General features: G+C 44.1%; 1 protein-coding gene across 5 annotated transcripts in view; it reads right to left on the bottom strand.

Moving 5' to 3' along the window:
- Positions 1-19,237, bottom strand: part of PLEKHA4 (pleckstrin homology domain containing A4) — an 82,102-nt gene that overhangs the window by 22,433 nt on the left and 40,432 nt on the right. For 4 of the 5 annotated variants that reach the window (XM_081970782.1, XM_081970780.1, XM_081970783.1 and 1 more), the window contains exons 3-12: positions 18,196-18,306; positions 16,857-16,929; positions 16,417-16,517; positions 14,164-14,279; positions 13,056-13,319; positions 11,862-12,447; positions 8,337-8,414; positions 5,906-6,007; positions 3,885-3,953; positions 1,357-1,437 (exon numbers count right to left, since the gene is read on the bottom strand). In XM_081970782.1, the coding sequence (XP_081826908.1) occupies positions 1,357-1,437; positions 3,885-3,953; positions 5,906-6,007; positions 8,337-8,414; positions 11,862-12,447; positions 13,056-13,319; positions 14,164-14,279; positions 16,417-16,517; positions 16,857-16,929; positions 18,196-18,306 (1,581 nt within the window). Of the gene's footprint in view, positions 1-1,356; positions 1,438-3,884; positions 3,954-5,905; positions 6,008-8,336; positions 8,415-11,861; positions 12,448-13,055; positions 13,320-14,163; positions 14,280-16,416; positions 16,518-16,856; positions 16,930-18,195; positions 18,307-19,237 lie in introns of those variants that run through there. The other variant, XM_081970784.1, reaches the window with a different exon arrangement.

The raw sequence follows: 19,237 nt of genomic DNA on the forward strand, positions 1-19,237 counted from the left end.
AACTAAGGTAGAAAAGAAAGTGCAGACAGACAGAGAGGTCTGATCCTGAGTTGACACAGCTCTGGCTACAGGGGAGAAGGTAACATCCTTAGTAGGTGTCCATTTCTGGTAACTCTATTTTATGAAAGAAATGTAACAAAGACTGTAAAAGAACGCCAGCCTTGTGAGGTCATCCAGACAAGAAGCACACCGGGAAGTGGTAGCTGGAACCTTATTGTAAGGATACATTTTAAAAAATCAGAATAACAGAATAGCAAAGCTGGAAGGTGTTCTAGTCCAACCCACTAATTAATAAAACATTTTAAGAATAAAAGGAATAAAACAATTGATCAATGGGCCCTGAATTTTGCTACAGCCTGAAAGTTTCAGCTCAATTTCTCTCTCTCTCTCTCTCTTTCTCTCTCTCTCTCTCTGTTTCTGTTTCTGTTTCTGTCTGTGTGTGTGTTACTGTGAACTGTCTGGAAAGATTTGTCTACTTAGCAGTTAAGAAATTATAATTTATAAATCAATAAATACATTGATCCATGACAAACTTTCTTCTATTTAGCAAGATCCTATATTTCCCATTGCAAGGAAACCATCAATTGCCAGAGTTTCATTTTGGTTAATCTGGACCTATCTGTTCTGACCGAGGCTTCCCGAGAGCATGAAGCAAACTCCTTGTTCCGACAAAAAACCCTTTTATTAATTGACTGTGAATTCTACTCATTCACATCCAGCAAAGTCTTTCAAGGGAGGATTTATAGTCACAGACCTTATCTAGCTTGGAGAGCTGCCAGGCCAATATCTGCAAAACCTGGCAAGGGGTCTCGGAGAGTCACGAACCAATTAAGCAAACTAATAGTCTCCTGCAAACTCCACTCCTCTTTCGCTCCTCTTTTATTTCCTCTGGGAGGGGCCATTCATTGTCTACCTGTGGCCTTACTCCCAAGTCGACCCCTGTTCTTTAACTGTTCCCTTCGTCTGGCAACTCTGCACATATGCACATACTGGAAATAGGCTCCAGCTGTTCGTCTGCCTCACTGATGTCTGACTCAGAAGGCAGCTGATAACTGGCATATGGCTCTGGCTCACTCTCTGCCTCCGACACAGAGCCCTCATCAGAGCCTTCCCCAGACTCCAGGAGAGGCCCATGTTCCTCCCCAACCTCCTCTGAATCTGCTGCCAGTTCCGTTAGTTACTGGTGGGCCACAACACTTTCCCCCTTCTATCCCAAAAGTGACATGTACCTTGCAAGCCTTTTCCCCACCATCCAAAAAGAGGAGCGACTCCAGAATGATTCACCAAACACAATATTCTCAAACATAACAGAGCTAAGCAAATGCTCATTTGTTCAATGGAAGTGGAATTGGATACCTTTTCAATACGGAGCTGCCCTGTCTCTTCTTCCAGACCTCGAAGCACCTTGTCTTGGCCACACAATTTTGTCAAGAGAGCCTGAAAACATAGGAGGAAAAATGTACTGATTCCAACTAAAGCTCTCAGAAGGTGCAGTGAATGGTGGGATACGACTGGTACGCCCCGGTACGGTGCCTGCTGGGAGTACCAGATACCCTTCCGGTATGGTGCTCCGTAGGGCCCACCCGCCCGCTCTCCTTACCTCTATTTCAGCCGACCGGGGCATTTGCGCACAGACATGGGGCGTAGGGCGCCTGCATGACGCTCTGCCGAGCAGCTGGAGCGTCACAGGTTGAGGGTATGCATGTGTGAGCTGCGCACGTGCATGTGGTGGACACCCAGCCCCTTTGCGGTGTACCGGTTGCAACGGGAGCTGGAACCCACTGGTTTTTAAAGGTCTTAGCTTACAAGTCAAAATCCTTGGGCTTTTCACAATGTGGACTGCAACTTCCAACATTTTCGGACATGCGAGGTGGGAGTACTGGAAGTTACAGCCCCAACTCATCCAGAGAGACATTTACTACTCATGGAAGAAATCCTTTGCTTTATGACGACAAAAATTCCATGGTTCCAAAATTCAACTGATTAATCTTTGAATTTAATTCACTGAAAGTTTCCAAATTAATCAGATGCTTCTGCCAGCTGCTTGACCGGTTACTACAAACAGATCTTTATAGTGTGTAAAGCTTTTGCTGCTGATAAAAGTGTGAATAAGGCATGGACAGAGGACCCCTTAATCCCAGTGAACTACCCTTTATCCATACAATGCAAGAGAACCTATTGTCTGGCGCTAGGGAGTGGGAAACTGATTAGAGAAGTGACTCCCAAATAGCAATAGTACTTAGATTTATATACCGCTTCACAATGCTTTTACATCCCTCTCTAAGCAGTTTGCAGCGTCAGCCTCTTGCCCCCAACAATCTGGGTCCTCATTTTACCCACCTCGGAAGGATGGAAGGCTGAGTTAACTTTGAGCCTGGTGAGATTTGAACTGCCAAATTGCAGGTAGCCAGCAGGCAGCAGGTTGCCTGCAATACTGCTGCATTCTAACCATTGTGCCACTGCAGCTCCTTATGCAAACCTGAAGAAGTTATCCAAAACTGGGTAAAATGGGGAGGGAGGGTTGAGGGGTAACAATATAGAAACCCTTTTACTCCAGAGTGGGATCATGGGGCCCACCAAATAGCTCATTTAATTGTGTGTTGTTGCCAGGGAGGGGAGGTGTACTGTTCTTTATTCTTTTATATTGGGCTTTTCATTTTTTTCTAAGCAGGGCAGAGCTACTAAGAGAGCGTGTGTGGCTATATACATAAGTCTAATATATACAGGCATGCAGACATACTCAATAACAACAGGGACATTTACATAAGGACTTTCTGATATGTGTTTTTGGGTAATGAAGGGAAAAGTTTGAGAAGCATTGGATTATGGGGCTACCAAAGATAGTATAAGAGCCAAACTTTAGGTCTGAACCCAGAGCCCCAAGATCGAAAGACAGAACCATGTGGCCAAATGATGCAATTTGATCCAGTGATTAAAGTACTAGAATAATTTTTTTTAAATAATGTTTAAAAATTGGAAGCCTCTTCTACTAAGTGAGAATGATTGTATGCCGTTAAATCAATTTTGACTCTTGGGGATTGCCTAGATTAGTCCCTTTAGGTTTTTTGGCAAGGTATTTTGGAAGTGGATTGCCATTGCCTCTTTTCTAGGGTTGAGAGAGAATGGCTGGCCCAAGAGCAGCCGGGTGGCTTTGTACCCAAGGCACGAGAAGAATTCAGGGTCTCCCATTTTCCAACCTGACGCCTTAACCACAACTTGTCTCAAAGAAGCAGTAGGGACCATGACAAAATTATTTAATTTGGACAAACTAAAATAATCTTCTAGACTTGGATGGAATCTTTTCTGTGGGGGCAGCAGATTCTTGCTATTTGGTCCTAGGGAAATCTGCCTAATCATCTTTCTTCTTGTTCTTAGGCCAACAATAGTTCTTCATTTTCATTTTACAATTGACCTGTGAGATTTTCTTTCATTTCATTTCTTTCTGAAATGGTGCTTTTCTTACAGGCAGTCATCACGTTACGACCACAAATGAGCCCAAAATTTCTGTTGAAGTTCAACTCATTTGCTAAATGAGTTTTGCTCTTACCACCTTTCTTGCAACAGTTGTTAAGTGAATCTCTGTGGTTGTTAAATGAACCTAGTTTCCCCATTGACTTTGCTTGTCAGAAGGTCACAAAAGGTGATCGCTGACAACTGTCAGAATTATGAGTCAGTTGCCAAATATTTGAATTTTGATCATGTGACCACGGGGGTGCTGCAACAGTCGTAAGTGTGAAAAACTGTCATAAGTAACTTTTTTCAGTGCCGTTGTAACTTCGAGTGACCACTAAAGGAACTGTTGTAAGTCGAGGACTACCTGTAAGGGAAATGGGCAAAGCAAATTCATACACATCATCCATTGGTAAGAAAAGAGAAATGCGTACATCAGTGTCACTTTCAAATTGCTGCCTGCCAGGAGAATGGCTGCTCCTTTCCCGGAGTGCATTTCGACCCTGGAAAGACAGCAAAGAGCATCCATGTTATCACCCCATAAATAGAAGGAGGAAGAAGTGGCAGTTGGTGGCTTGAGCACCATGTATATGCTCAAGAGCAGGGATATCAAACTCAAGACTCGCGGGGTGGATACAGCCCGTGGGATGTTTAGATCTGGCCAGTGGTGCCACCCTGGTAACAGTACAGGACTCACCCAAGATGCCTCTACCAGAGAAAATGAAGCTCGAAGGGCCACATGTGGCTCTCCTGAGCTCCGTTTTCTCTGGCAGAGGGTTTCAGGAGGCCATTGCAGCAGAAAACTGAGCTTGGGAGCCTGTTTTCACTGCACAACACCCACTACTGCCGCCCCAGACACGAGTGACGTCGAGCTGGCCACGCCCACCCCAGCACCCCAACACCAAAAAAGAACACTGATGCAGCCCTCAATGAAATTGAGTTAGACACCCCTGCTCAAGAGCTTTCCCAAAACATGGATCTAAGAAGGTTTCTATTAGTATTTGTGCAACCCTCACATAAAGAAACCTAGCCAATCAGGGAGAAAGCGAGGCAAAACATTAACTAGATTTTCACACTAGGGGAGATGTTGGTATCATGGAGGACTCTTGACATATTATGACCGGATCTCAAAAAAGGAGCCTGAAAGAAATAGTTTAAAATCTAAAGGGTGACTCTTGATCAAATTGATCGAGTAAAAGTGATGCTAAATGGGGTTTAGCCAAAATCTTGCTAAGCTATATTACCTGAGCAGCGATACAATATTCCAATGGAACATTGAAGTCCAGAAATGACATTCACATAATTCCATAAAGCTGCAGCCATCATAAATACATGCAAGTTGCCAAACGCCTGAATTTTGACCACATGATCATGTGAGGACTGGTAGTAAGTCACTTTTTTCAGTCCTGTTGTAACTTCGAATGGTTGCTAAATGAAAGATTGTATGCGAAGGACTATCCGTACTTATCTATCTATGTATTACTAAAATTCTTGTATCTGTTTGTCTGTAACCTTCAACTGGGCAAAATGTTGCATCATTGAGAAACGGTTTTTGAATCAACGTATCTCAAATAGTCCAACTTAAAGAATGTAACCAAAATCCAGGAACCCTGACTCCCATGGGATTGAAATTTGGCAAAATTATGATTGTTTCAGTGCCTCTCGCTGCTGCTCTGCCACAGTGGGCCATAGCTATGTGACTGTCATTCTTACTAACACTTCCCAGAAATGGCCCTTTGTCCCATCTCCCTCTGGCCTCTGCGCCCAATTGGTTGGCAGCAAGGCCTAATGGGTGAGCAGCAGTTGGCTGCTTTGAAACCAAGGCCAAAATCTGACAGCAGTGGGCAGCAAGGAAAGGATGAGAATGTACCTTAGATGCCTTCTGGCAAGGTACGGCTGACTGGGGGTTGCTGGAAGTTGACAGGTGAGTCTCCCTGGGGGGAGGGACCCCACAGGTCCCCTTGGTTCCCCCTATCCCAGGCACAGTGGCAGGCAGTTCAATAGGGAGAGGGAGGAGGAGGAGGAGGAGGAGGAGGAGGAGGAGGAGGAGGAGGAGGAGGAGGCCGAAGCTTCAGCAGGACTCTACTAAAGGTCATGAGCAAACAGAAATAGTCCCAGCCTATATCATATGTGGAAAGAAGGATAACCCAACAGGTAGTAAGTTGCCTATCACCATATACCATTATATTTGGATACTTCTAGTTCTCCCAATATTTTGTATCTAGTGGTTCACATCCCTGCCCAAATAATTTACTGTGCAAACAGGAATAAATGTTCCAGCTACTGATCGATTCATATTACTCTGAACAATGGAAAAAAAGAGTCCTATAAATATAACAATTAGACATCCCATGCAGTTAGCTACCGATAGTAAATTATTTGACCTCATAATGCCTGGGATGGTGGGGTTGTTGGCTGAGTAACAGAGAAGGAACAAGAGTACAACTCTACATACCGTGATCCCTACAGATGTCCTTTTCCCTGGGGTGGGCCGAGTGGGCAGGGGAGGAAGGGGTGGTAGGTGCAGGTAGCTTGACGAGGCAGAGTGGGGGGTTATCTGTAGGAAAAGGGAAGGCAATATTAAGGAATATAGCCAAGAAGGGTTAGGACCAAGTCTGTGTTTTATAACATAATTCCATGAGAGTGCAGAAAAAATTGAGTGTGTATTATACACAAAGCACTTTTCCGAAAACTCTGAGGTTTAATTCTAGACAGGAAGCAGATTTCTAGCTCTAATGATCCCAAAATAATTCTTGAACACAAACGTGGGAATTTCAAAAGTGGTTGAGAACAAGGATCAGCTTTCTCCAAGATAATCAAAGATGCTAGAGGTAGCCTTCAGCCTGGCAATTATGGTTGTAAATTGTGTCATAAAGCAGGTTATGACCAGACACAATTTTATTTTGCAGTGGTCATTAAGCAAACACAGTGATTATAAAGAAACAGAGCAGCTGTTAAGCAAACTCATTGTTCACTATAAGTAAATGCCAATTTCTAGAAAAAAATATATTTTAAAACAGTCACATGATCACAGATGCTGCAAATAGCCATAAATGTGGGTTGGTTGCCAAGTGCCTCATACATGGTAATGCGACCTGGGGGGGGGGGGGGGGGAAGTGACTGTTGGAACTTTGGAATCTGGTATCCTCCCCCCTCCCCCCTCCGAAGCTCAATTGCAACATCCAATGATTGCTAAGCAATTAGTTATAAATTGAGGACTATCTGCATTTTGCTTTATTGGCATAATTTATACCAATTATGTAACTGGGCTGCAGAAATCAGCTTTTGCTGATTCAGAATTACAGGTAGTCCTCAACTTATGACCACTATTGAGTGCAAAATTTGTATCTCTAAGTGAGAAATTTGTTAAGTGAGTTTTGCCCCACTTTCCTCACCACATTTGTTAAGTGAATCACTGGAGTTCTTAAATTAGTAACACGGTTGTTAAGTGAATTTGGCTTCCCCACTAACTTTGCTTGTCAGAAGGTTGCAAAAAGGGTGATAATCTTAACTAGTAAAAACAACGTGGATATAAATTGCAAATTGGGATGTGGGGAAAAGACTTCTAAATTTTATTAACAAATTTTTGTTTAGATCTTGTTATAAATGTGTAATTTCTTTTGGGTTTGATGAGAGGAGATGTGATACAAATAGTAAATAATTTTTAGTCAATTTGATGATTAATAAGTGGGAAGTTTAGTACTTTGTAAAAATTGTTTTAGATTGTTATTAAATGTTTTTTCGTTAACAAATAATTAACTATGTTAACAACAATGAAATGATAATCTTAACTAGTAAAAACAATTTGGATATAAATTGTAAATTGGGACTTGGGAAAAAGATCTATAAATTTTATTAACAAATTTTTGTTTAGATCTTGTTATAAATGTGTAATTTCTTTTGGGTCTGACGAAAGGAGATGTGATATAAACAGTAAATCATTTTTAACTAACAACAGCAATAACAAGGAAATGTTAATGGATAATGTTTAATGATATATACATATGTTGGTATTGGTAAAAGCAAATTGGATACAAGCTCTGGGATTTATTGAAATTGTTAATGAATGCCAGTAGGTGGTTGTGTCTTTAAATACAAATGATTTCAGATAAAAGCATGTTTAAATAATTATAGTTAAATGAGAATTGTGGTACATTGATAGTAATATAAAGACTGATGATTTAAAATGTACAATTCAATATGAATGAAGTATAAGTAATGATTGTGGAAGAAACGCACGAAATTTATTTGTAACCAATCGACATGCTTTCTACAAGATGTAATGAAGGATGATTCTTTTTTGAGGTTTTGTTTAATTAAAACAATAAAAAAAATTCAAAAAAAAAAGAAGGTCGCAAAAAGGGATTGCATGACTCTGGGATACTGCAGCCATAATAATGTGAGTCAGTTGTCAAGCATCCGAATGTAAATCCCGTAACCACGGGGATGCTGCAATGGTCATAAGTGTGAAAAATGGTCATAGGTCACTTTCTTCAGTGCAGTTGTAACTTTGAACAGTCACTAAATGAACTGTTGCATGTTGAGGATTACCTGAACTTAGCCACAGATTGCAATGTTTTCACAAAAACACACAAGTAGCCACACACAATTGTAGTCATCGTGAATGTGGAGGACACATTCTGTCTGTAAATATGATACTCCAGACCTAGAATATCTAGATCAGGGGTGTCCAAACTTGGGAACTTTAAGACTTGTGGACTTCAACTCCCAGAATTCCCCAGAGTTGAAGTCCACAAGTCTTAAAGTTCCCAAGTTTGGACACCCCTGATCTAGATTTTATAAGCTAGATAAGAGATGTGAGGGAGCATAGCCAACAGAGCAGCAAAAGGAAAAATGTTACCTATCTCTGCCTCTCTGATACTCACCAGTCGGCCATGAAGCCGGGACATGACCAAAGCACGGGACGGGCCAACTGGTGGAGAGAGGTAACCTCGATCTGTAAACTGGCAAAAACAGAGAGATTCATGAGAATGACCACTGTCTTACCTGAAGTACGCTGCGAGGAGAGTCCAAGCAATGGGTTAAATTCAGCCAATCTGCCCAGGACTGAATTGAAACTTTAGCCACGCCTCTGGTGTTGCCTTGACTTGCCAGATTTTCAATGAAGGCGTGGAACTGTACGCATTGATAAGAACTCCAAACTAGTCCAAAAAACCCAACAGGTCCAATAAACTGTGATAGTGGAAAAAGACCCCAGGGCGAGAGGAATTCCAGCGTTAGACCTATGTGGATGGTTTGGAGGATCCACTGGTCTGACGTGGTGCGCTCCCAATGGGCGTGGAACAGTTGCAGATGCCTGCCAATGGGAGCCCTCTGTTGATGGTTACTTATACCGACGGACGGCTTTGGAGCCAGATCCCCCACGGAAGGGCTCCTTGGAGAAATTCTGCTGGCGGCCTCTGTCGCGAAAGGACTGGCGGTCCTGAGGCCTGTCTGCATTTTGGGGGTAGGTCCTCTGATAGGTGCCCGAAGTTGAGGGCTGGTCAGAAGCCCAAAAGGACTGCTTCCTATAAAAATTGGAACCCTTGCGATCAGACTTCTTGGTGACTGAAGGCATAACCTTTTTTTTTTGTCCTTATTTTCTATGAGGACTGGATCTAACGCCTCCCCAAAAAGTTTACCTCCCTTGAACAGGGCGGAAGCGAGCTTACACTTGGACCGCATGTCAACGTTCCAATGTCTAAGCCATAGGAGGCGACGGGTGGTAACATTGGAAGCTAAGGCCTAGAAGCAAACTTTGCGGCGTTCAGGGTGGCATCTGCAGTGTATTCAGTGGCCACAATAATTTTGTTAACATCCTGCCTAAGTCTGGTATCTCCCGCCAGAAGCTTAGTGAGTAACTGCCTTAACCAAAGAAAGGAGGCTCTAGAGAGGAAAGAAGGAGAGGCGGACGTTTTAATTGCCCAAGCGGCCACCTGATGAGCTTTATGGTAGGACTTCTCTGCTCTCTTGTCCTCAGTCTTGAAACCCTCCAGGAGGTCGGGGGGGAAGTACTGAGGAAGAAGTGATCGCAGCCACCGGCTCATCCATTGGGGGCAGCTTCAGCAAGTCCTCCAGACTAGCATCCACTGTATATAGTCTCCTGTCACTACCACTAGGGGTGGCAAGGGTGGCTGGCTGAGCCCATTGTTTCTATACCATGTTGAGAAATAATTTGGGAATAGGTACGATTTCTTGAGCCTGCACAGGCTCCTCGAACAAACCTTCACTGAGGTCCGAGGGATCGGGAGCAGCCTGCTCCGTAGTGGTAGAGCCCAAATGGGTAGAGGCCTTCGCCTTATTCAAAATAGTCTTGAAATTAGCCTGTTTGAATAAGCCGGAGAAGGCAAGTTTGTCCGGAATAGCCGATTCATCCCCTGAGAATTCAGGCTCAGGGTTAGGAATGATATCTTCGTCTCAGGCAGATTCCTCGCTGTCCAATGGGGGGAAGCAGGCCGTGGGGCCTGTACCACCTCCCTGGGAGGAGCTGGGACCTGAATGTGATGGGTCTTGCGGGGGTGCTTGCCCCACTGGCATCTCAATGCCCTAGGCTATGGCCCTGGTAATGACATCTTGCATTTCGGCAGAGAGATCGGGTCCCCGATCTTCCGCAAGGCGACCTCTATGAGGCGGATGGGTGAGCGGACATTGTGGAGCCAGATGGCCCAAGGGAACTGGATCCCCTTCTCCCTCTGATAGGCATTCTAAAAGGTCTGCATGGTCAGCCATTGAAGCCCCTGGTGAGCCTGGGGAAGCAGCCATGGCCAGTGAAGCCTGAGGGGAAAATTCCTCCCCTTCCCCTTCACTTTCAGAAATGGGAGGCCTTTGCCCTGGTCTGACCTCTTGTGAAGGATCCCTGGGGGGAAACTGATTGGAGGCCTGGGCCTGCTGCTGGGTCTTGTGGAATTGTTTTTCCAAGGCCTTTTGCCGCCTGAGGGCATCTTTATCAAGGCCTGACCCCAGCTGCTTGTCCTGCCTGGTGGAAGGTTTACTGGCTTTTAGGGCCTCCCTTGCCACCTTGCTAGCCTGTCTAGGAGGAATTGTGCTGGTGGGGGGACTAGGCTGGCTATTATCCCCAAGGGCCTGCTCTGCCATGACAGAAATCTGGGTGACTGGAAGGGACTAGGGGCTCTTCACTCACCACCCAGGTGACCTTGGAACAAAACGCCTTAGCGCTCCGAAGGGGGAGACACTGAAGGCAGCAGGCAGGAGTAATAAGCCAAAGGCAGTGCTCAGGTGTGAGTTAATCTTACTCCCACCACCAGTGACGATCTGTAGGGAGCAGGGCAGGAAGAAAGGCACTGGCAGGCAGAAAAACAGCTGGCTCCCCAGTGAGCGCAGACAGTGGCAACAGAAACCCGTGCCGGAAAAAATCAATCGGGCAGAAGAGCAGAAAAAGCACGATCGCGTGGGCGTCGGCACTCCAACCCCATGCTCCCACCGGCAGCTGCCAGCAACCTCAGCGACACCTGAGCGAGCCCAGGACATTGTGGAAGCAGGGGAAAAACGAGAAGGTAGAGAAAAGGATATGCAAAAGGATCTTCTCACCTCTCCTGCTCTCTAGGGAAGGAAAAATAAAGGAAAAAAACTCAAATTAACGCAGAAAAGTGTTTGAGAGTCCAAGCCAATCTGAAAGGACTGAAGAGAAACTAAGAAACGCGTCCACTGGGTTTTGACTGAACTGAAAATCTGGCAAGTCAAGGCAACACCAGAGGCGTGGCTAAAGTTTCAATTCAATCCTGGGCAGATTGGCTGAGATTAACCCATTGCTTGGACTCTCCAAGTAGCATACTGGAAAAATTCAAATTCAGATTACAGACCAAATTCAATTTGTGTGCTTACTTGATTTGTACAGGCCTCATCTTACCTTAAAACAGCATCAAAACTCAAAAATGAATCAATAAAATAAACATACAAACTGAACCAGCAGTAGAAACACAAGAAACACGAAAAATTGTGCATCCCCACTTTCGCAAACAGAGTGTGTGCGTGTGCAGGTGAGCTCCATTTGTTAGAGCAGCTGGTGTGTGTCCCCGCTACTCGCACGAATGAAGCTGCCTGTGCATGCGCCTGCCCACCACTTGCACAAAATCATCCCCTCTCTGCCCCTGGTCAGCAAAGCCGAAAAGGTTGGGGAACTGTGCTCTACAAAAATCTGAACTACTAAAGCAAATTGGTGGTAGATAAGACTCAATGGAATTCAAAGTGGACTGGATTTCTTGTGGGCGCAAAGTGATGTCAAGTCTGATGACATGTTCGACTCCTCTCTTGAGGGCTCAGCCCAGTCATCTCCGACAATCACATCCTCAGAGCCTTCCAAAAATCCAGGAGGACCATGGTTAGTTTAAGCTCAGGAAGAACATATTCCAATGAGATTGCTGTGCTTACTGAAGTAAGTAATTTCCACTTACTCTGTTTTGTTGCGGTCTCCCTATTGAGGGGGCTAAGCCATCTTCACCCACAGGCCGGACTCTATGGAGATGAGGACTCTGAGCGTAGCGCCTGGCATAGGAGTCTTCAGAAGTAGGGAACACATCATACCGGTCTGCAGGGGTCAGAGAGTGACCTTTGTGGGCCGGTGTTGCAACAGCATAAGGGTTATTGGGAAGGCCTTTGTTGGGGGCAATGTCCACCCTCCCCATGGGAATGTTGGCATGCAGAGTCCTTGAAGAGCTCATGATAGAGAGGTCATCACAGGAGGCAGCCTGTGCAACTACAGATCGCGGAGGGCTCCGATGGGCATCATGAGGGCTCCGGTGGGCATCATGCATCTTCGGAAGGTGAGCCTGTGGCAACTTTGGGGACTCGGCTGGGGCTACTGGGAGGGAATAAGCGCGCGAGGAACGCAGTGAAAACACAGGCGAAGGCTGAGATATCTGAGATGGAGAAGGAGGAGGTGGACTCTCAGATGAAGGTGGTAGTGGGGTCCGTGGCCGGGAAGCGAACTTGGTGCAACTAATAGGAGAGGGACATCCATGTGTCTGGGATGACAGGGAGCTGCCAAGAGAAGATGAAGGAGAAGATAAAGTCAATCATGGTGATACTTAAGCCCTGTTTCAACAGGGCTTTGGACAGCCTCTGTTACTACATCCTTCCCATTCTTTACACTAGAGGTGTCCAACCTTGGCAACTTTAAGACCTGTGGACTTTATCTTCCAGAATTCCCCATCCAGGCAAGCTGGCTGAAGAATTGTGGGATTTGAAGTCCACAGATCTTAAAAGTTACCAAGATTGGACATCCCTCCTCTACAGCAGGGGTGTCAAACTGGCAGCCCACAGGGCAGATGCGTCACACATAGGCCACGCCCACACCAGCTCCGCGAATGGGGGAAACATCACAAGCTGAAACCGGCAATGACCCAGACTTGACATGCCTCCAAATTGGTTCTCCGGGTGGCTCCATCTTGTTTTTTACTTCTGCACATGTGCAGAGCAATTTTTATTGCACTGTGCATGCACATGTGGCATGTCCATGAGCTAACCAGCAGTAGTGACTGCCGGAACCCACCCCTGGAAACATCACATGACAGCAATATGACGCGGTGAGTTTGACACCTGTGCTCTACAGCATCCACAGCAATGAAACTGGTTTTGCTTCTCCTTACCTCAATTCTGGCTGCTCTTTCTTTTCACAGCAGAAGCTCCCGTTGAGTGAACTAGATAAAGAAGCCCTCTTAACGCAAGGAGATCCTGTCTGGATGTCAGGCAGGTGGAGGCTCTCGGACGAGGAGTCCCGGGCTTCCTGGATCTCTGAGAGATGGGCAACTTCTAGTGACTCGGTGCTTTTGGCACAATCACCCTGGGGAAGCCGGATGTCCTCAAAGCTGGTGTGGGCAGACACTGACTGGCTGTGGAGACCCCCTTGATTGCTGAGGTGGAGCAGAAGGGGAAATTTTTTATTTTAATTATTTATTTTGTAAACCACCTTTATTGATTTTACAAATAACTCAAAGGGGCAAACATATTCCATGCACCTTCCTTCTCCTATTTTCCTCACAATAAAAATCCTCTGAGGTGTGTTGGGCTGAGAGTGAGTGTCTGGCCCAAAGTCACCCAGCCAACTTTCATGCCTAAAACAGGACTAGAACTCACAGTCTCCTGGCAATTGGCCCAAAGTGACATGCAGTTGATTGTCATGCCTAAAGCAGAACTAGAACTAACACTCCTGGTGATTGCTAATTGGCCCAAAGTCTACCTTGTTTTCATGCCTAAGGTGGTACTAGAATTCACAGTCTCCTGGTGATTGCTCCAAAGTCATCCAGCTAGCTGTCCTGCCTAAGGTAGGACTAGAACTCACTGACTCCTAGTTTCTAGTCTTGTACTTGACCGCTAGACTAGACCAATAAATCCAAGTGACTGTTCCAGGTCTCCATAATATTGCCCATTATTCCCAGTACAAAATCTGCTTTCCTCCTCTTCCATCAAATGCTGCTCTGTCCAATTGACTTTACCAAGATCTTTCCCAGTTCTTCCACAAGGATAACTGATAGATCTAGGTTTTTCTTTTCCAGAAAATTGTTCTGTTCTTCCACTATCCCTTTTTTCCCCCTGACCAATTCTTACTTAAATAGCATTCTCTCTCTTTCCAAGAGATTATTCTTTTTGGAACTTTCTACAATACATTACGCCCCAACTCCTTAGACATCTGACTACACAAAATCGGCAATGCACCCACAACAGGGTTGTGTGCCTGTCCCCATACCCAGCCCTTACAGGTTTCCACAGTTGCACTCAGCAGCAGCTGACTGGTTCATGGCCCTGATCCAGCTATTCATATCCAACTGGGTGTCTGCACTGAAATAGTAAGTCCGCATGCCAGGGTGTTCAGCCTATGGGAAAAAAGCAAAGGGAAAGAAATTCCTTGTAGTGGTTGGAGCCTCCTGAAGAGGGCAGAAGATACACTTAGAACACCAGCAGAAAAAGAGAGAATGGGAATTGTTGGTTTCCTATACTACTACTGGCAAAGAATGTTACTCTGTTTTTTAGCAGATGGGGTGTTGCTCATTTGTTTTTGTGGGGTGCTTCAAGATAACTCTGCAGCAGTATTTGTCAACCTCGGAAGCTTGAAGATATCTCGACTTCAACTCCCAAAACTCCTTAGCATGGCTGGCTGGGGAATTCTGGGAGTTGAAGTCCACACGTCTTCAAGCTGCCAATGCTGAGAAACATGGCTCTCTGTAGGATAGTTGCATGACTGCCAAAGCAAGGAGACACCAGGTGGCTATCTCACAATCCATTCTTCTTCACCCATTAGAAATACCAAATGAAGTGGCAAAGCATTCTGGGCAGCCTCTTGTCAGTGAAGGACAATGAATGGGCTTGGATTGCCCCTGTCTGCCATCCAATGTGGCTCTTCACTGCCCTAAAGGTAGGATAGGAGCTTCCATAAGCAATTCCAAAGCCTTGCCAAGAACACTGCAGGGATTTGCCCTGGCAGTCACCATGAGTAAACCCTAACTCAAAACACCCCAAAAAAACCCAAAAGAGATCCTGCATTAGATTTGGTACCATTTCTACATCTTCCAATCTATGCATCTCATGGTATTGAACAGAGGGTTGGACTAGAAGACCTCCAAGGTCCCTTCCAACCCTATTATTCTGTGTTTTGTGTTCTTTTGTCTGAAAGTCTCTGTAAATCCGCTGCTACCAGGCAGAGCAAGAAATCCTAGTTGATGCAGCTTTTAAACTAGCTGAAGTGAAGCTTCTTTCTTAGAAGCTGGATGCACATGTGCCCTTAAATTCCTTTGCGCAAGCTGAAAGATTCTAAATCAATATATGATACAGGTAGTCGTCAACTTACAACTACAACTGAGCCTGGAATTTTGCTTATAAGTCATTGTGGTCATTAAATATGCCACCAAATGACTTGACTTGATCTTATGACCATTTGTATTATATTTGTAAAGCGAGTTATCACAGTCGTCAAGCAAACAGCATCGTCATTAGGCAAATCCCATGGTCATTAACCAAATCCAATGTATCCAATAGGTGGCTTTTGCCATTTTCTGCTGGAAAATGTGAGCCAGCTGCCAATCACCCAAAATGCAATCAGTTGACTGGGAGGGAGGGGCAACAGCATTTGTAACTTCAAGGATAGGTCCCAAAGTAGCTTTTTCAAAGTCTGTCATAATTTTGCATTGCCATTAAGCAACTGGTCATAAACGGAAGGCTACCTGTGTTAGATAGATGAGCCAACAACAGAGGCAAATAAAGAATAGAATTAGAATTAGAATCAGAATAGAAATAGAATAGAAGCAGAACAGAATAGAACAGAATAGGAATTGAAACTTTTGACACTTTAAATATACACTAATCAGCATACATTAAAATTAAATTTTGTTGCACTCAGCTCTCAAAGGATAACTATTATGCATACACTCACTTACACACACATATGTCGCAGAGAAACATCATAGTTTATTGCAGATATATATGTATACAGTACATAGTGAAAAAAATACTGCGAGTTTACAAGACAGCTGGCATAAGGAACAAAGCACAATCTAGTAGTCCTGCTATAGATACTTCAAAACCTCCTCCCAGAGGGGAGCAACAGAAATAGACCATAAAGTGGGTATGTGGGGTCTCTAACAATGCTTTGAGCTCTAAGCACATAGCGCTTATAAGCCGTACCCTGAATAACGGGAAGTGAGCTTCCTATAATCTTCTCGGCTGTCCTTACCACTCTCTGTATGGACTTTCTATCTGAGGCACTGCTACCACCAAACCAAACAGTGATGCAGTTTGTTAAAACGCTCAAAATCGCGCCTCTGTAAAAAGTAGCCAGGACAGAAGGAGAAAGATATGCTCTGCTCAGTATTCGCCACACATAGATATTGCCTCGTTAAAGCTGAGGCAATGGTCAGATTCTAGTGTGGTTTCAAGGAAACAGTGACCATGGACATTTAAGAAAAGTTCCATCATCACAGGAGAGACAAAAGCATAAATGAAGTCCTTCCTCCTGACCTTGAATACAAAGCGACGGTTCTTCTTCTCCTTGGAGAAAGCTGTCCGAATCTCATAGCTGGGGAGGAGGATACTGCCCAAAACCATCTCTTCACGGCTATCTGGAATACAACCCACAAAATCCCACAGAAATAAACTTCAGTGTTGCTTCCCAGGGCTCCTGCTCAGAAAGTTACAACTTCCCAATTTCCACCAACATGACTGTTTCAAGGAACTATGTTACGCTTACAGCAATGTTCCTCAACTCCAAACCGTCATTAAGTGAACAGTCATAAACCAAGGACTACCTGCATTTCTTTTTTAAACTTCTGTCCTCAGAACCTGGGGATGTTGCTTTGATCTCTGCCTCATCTCCTGAGCTACAAAACAGTCCTACCTCCAAATGCTTTGCTTCCATCTCAAGGAAAACTGAAACAGAAAGTCGCGAAAATCCAAATTACCTCGGTAGTAGAAGAGGCAGTAATTGGAAAGGACAAACCATCGCCGTTTCCATAGTTTCAGCCCAGAGCTATCCTAAAAGAACCAAAAGGAAAAGATGGTGGGTTAGGCAAAAGCTGCGTCAAAGTTTTACCTCAGTAAAACAGGATTGCCTGATTTTCACTCTTTGTAGGGCCCAGATCCTTCACAGTTGTACAATGATATCAAATGAGTCAGGATCCTTTAGTGCTCATGATCAGAATTTTCCATTTTTTCCCTGGGGTTTTAAAAGGGAATTGTGAAGAGTCGTTCAATTTTTAAAGGATGTTAAACCCAATTTAAAACTAGCTGCTGTTTTAGCATGTTTCTGAACTCAAGAAAGCAAGAAAACAACATACTTCAGCAAAGTACAGGTACTCTTTGGCTTAACAACCATTTGTATACAGGTAGTTGTCAATTTAGAACCACAATTGAGCCCAAAATTTATGTTCCTGAGTGAAAAATTTGTTAAGCCATTTTTGCCCGAATTCTTTACACATTTGTTAAGTGAATCACTGGAGTTTTCCTGTAGGGCTGTTTTTCACCCTCCGGAGCCTTCGTCCCTTCCCAAACTTCCAGTTTAAGCGTTAGGTTGTTTTTTGCCTTCCGGAGGCTTCAGGGAAGGCAAAAAACAAGGGGGGAAAAAATGCCGAAGTCAGCTGGCCAGCAAGTGCATGCGTATTGGAGCTGACAGGGCAACACCTCGCGGGCCCTAACAAATGGCTCCGCATGCTACCTGTGGCACATGTGCCATGGGTTTGCCATCACGGACTTATGGTAACCATTCGAAGTTACAATGGCACTGAAAAAAATGACTTAGGACTGTTTTTCATGCTTATGACCATTGCAGCATTCCCACGTTCGTGTGATCAAAATTCGGATGCTTGGCAACTGGTTCATATTTATGACAATTATGGTGTCCCGAGGGTGTTGTGATCCCTTTTTGTGACTTTCTGACAAGCAAAGTCAGTGGGGAAGCTAGATTCACTTATCAATCATGTTATTAACTTAACAGCTGCAACAATTCACTTAACAACTGTGGCAAGAAAGGTCGTAAAATGGTGCAGAACTCACTTAACAACTGTTTCGCTTAGCAACATAAATTTTGGCCTCAATTGTGATACTAAGTCAAGGAGTCTCTGTAATCAATTTTGTGAAAGCTGAGGCTTTAAAATATAGATTACTTAAAAATCTTAAAAGGTGCTATCAGACTCCTTCTGATTTTGGGCTACTTAGATTAATACCGTTTCTTTCCTATAGATCTCCCTTAAAAGTCCATCATCCCTCAAACTAAGAAAGTTGCATTTCTCAGAAACTATTTACCTGCTTATAAAGCCAGCCACGCATTATAACAGGAGAGTTAGGATCTCTCTTGATGGAGTTTGCTCTCTTCCCAAATGTATGCACTTTCCGGACTGGCCGGGCTGCATTTGGCTATGGAGAAACAAATGGGTAAATGCAAAATCAACTTACTGAGGAGAAGAGAGCAAAGGAGAGGGAAAGAAGAAAGAGGAAAGGAGAGGAAGTCAGAGAGGGATCAGAAGAGAAGGAGAGGGAGTAGGGAGGGGAAGAGGAAGAGAGTAGGGGAAAGGAAGGGGAAGAAGGAAAGGGAAAGGAGAAGAGGAAGGAAGGAAGTAGAGAAGGGAGGGAGGGAGAAAAGGAAGGAAAAGTAGGGTGGTTATAACATAAAATAGGTCTATGGGATGGTAAGCAAAGCTTACATTTCGAATGTATATTTTAATTCTTTATATGGAAAAATAAATGTGTAAAAGTGATAAATATAATAAGAACAATAACTATGTAAATGTGTACCTGTAAATATATGTATGAGACTAAAATAGAAAATAAAAAAACTTTTTACAAAATAAACAAGAACAAAATCAACTTACTATATAAACAGCACTCTCTCTATTGAGCTACCTATCTGCTTAGCTCAGCATTACTGATCTTAAACATAGTTCTCCAGAGTTTCAAAGCAAGAGTCCTAGTTGAAAAGCTAAGAACTGAACCTAAAACGAGCCACGGTATAGTTGCAGTACCGTAGGCTATTTCTGCTGACTGCCGGCTGCCTGCAATTTAGCAGTTCAAATCACACCAGGCTCACGGTTGACTCAGCCTTCCATCCTTCCCAGTTAAGTAAAATGAGGACCCAGATTGTTGGGGCAATAGGCTGACTCTGTAAACCGCTTAGAGCTTTAAAGCACTATAAAGCGGTATATAAATCTAAGTGCTATTGCTAAAACCTCTGTTAAGAAAACCATATCTTTTTCTCTGGCCCATAGCAGGAAAAAAGGTGGTTTTGCTGCTCTTTAGGAATTTAAAACCTCAAAATTAGAAATAAGAGGGAAGAGTTACATTAACAACG

The sequence above is a fragment of the Natrix helvetica genome (genome assembly GCF_964273705.1).
Source record: "Natrix helvetica genome assembly, chromosome: Z".
In the NCBI taxonomy this organism is placed as follows: Eukaryota; Metazoa; Chordata; class Lepidosauria; order Squamata; family Natricidae; genus Natrix; species Natrix helvetica.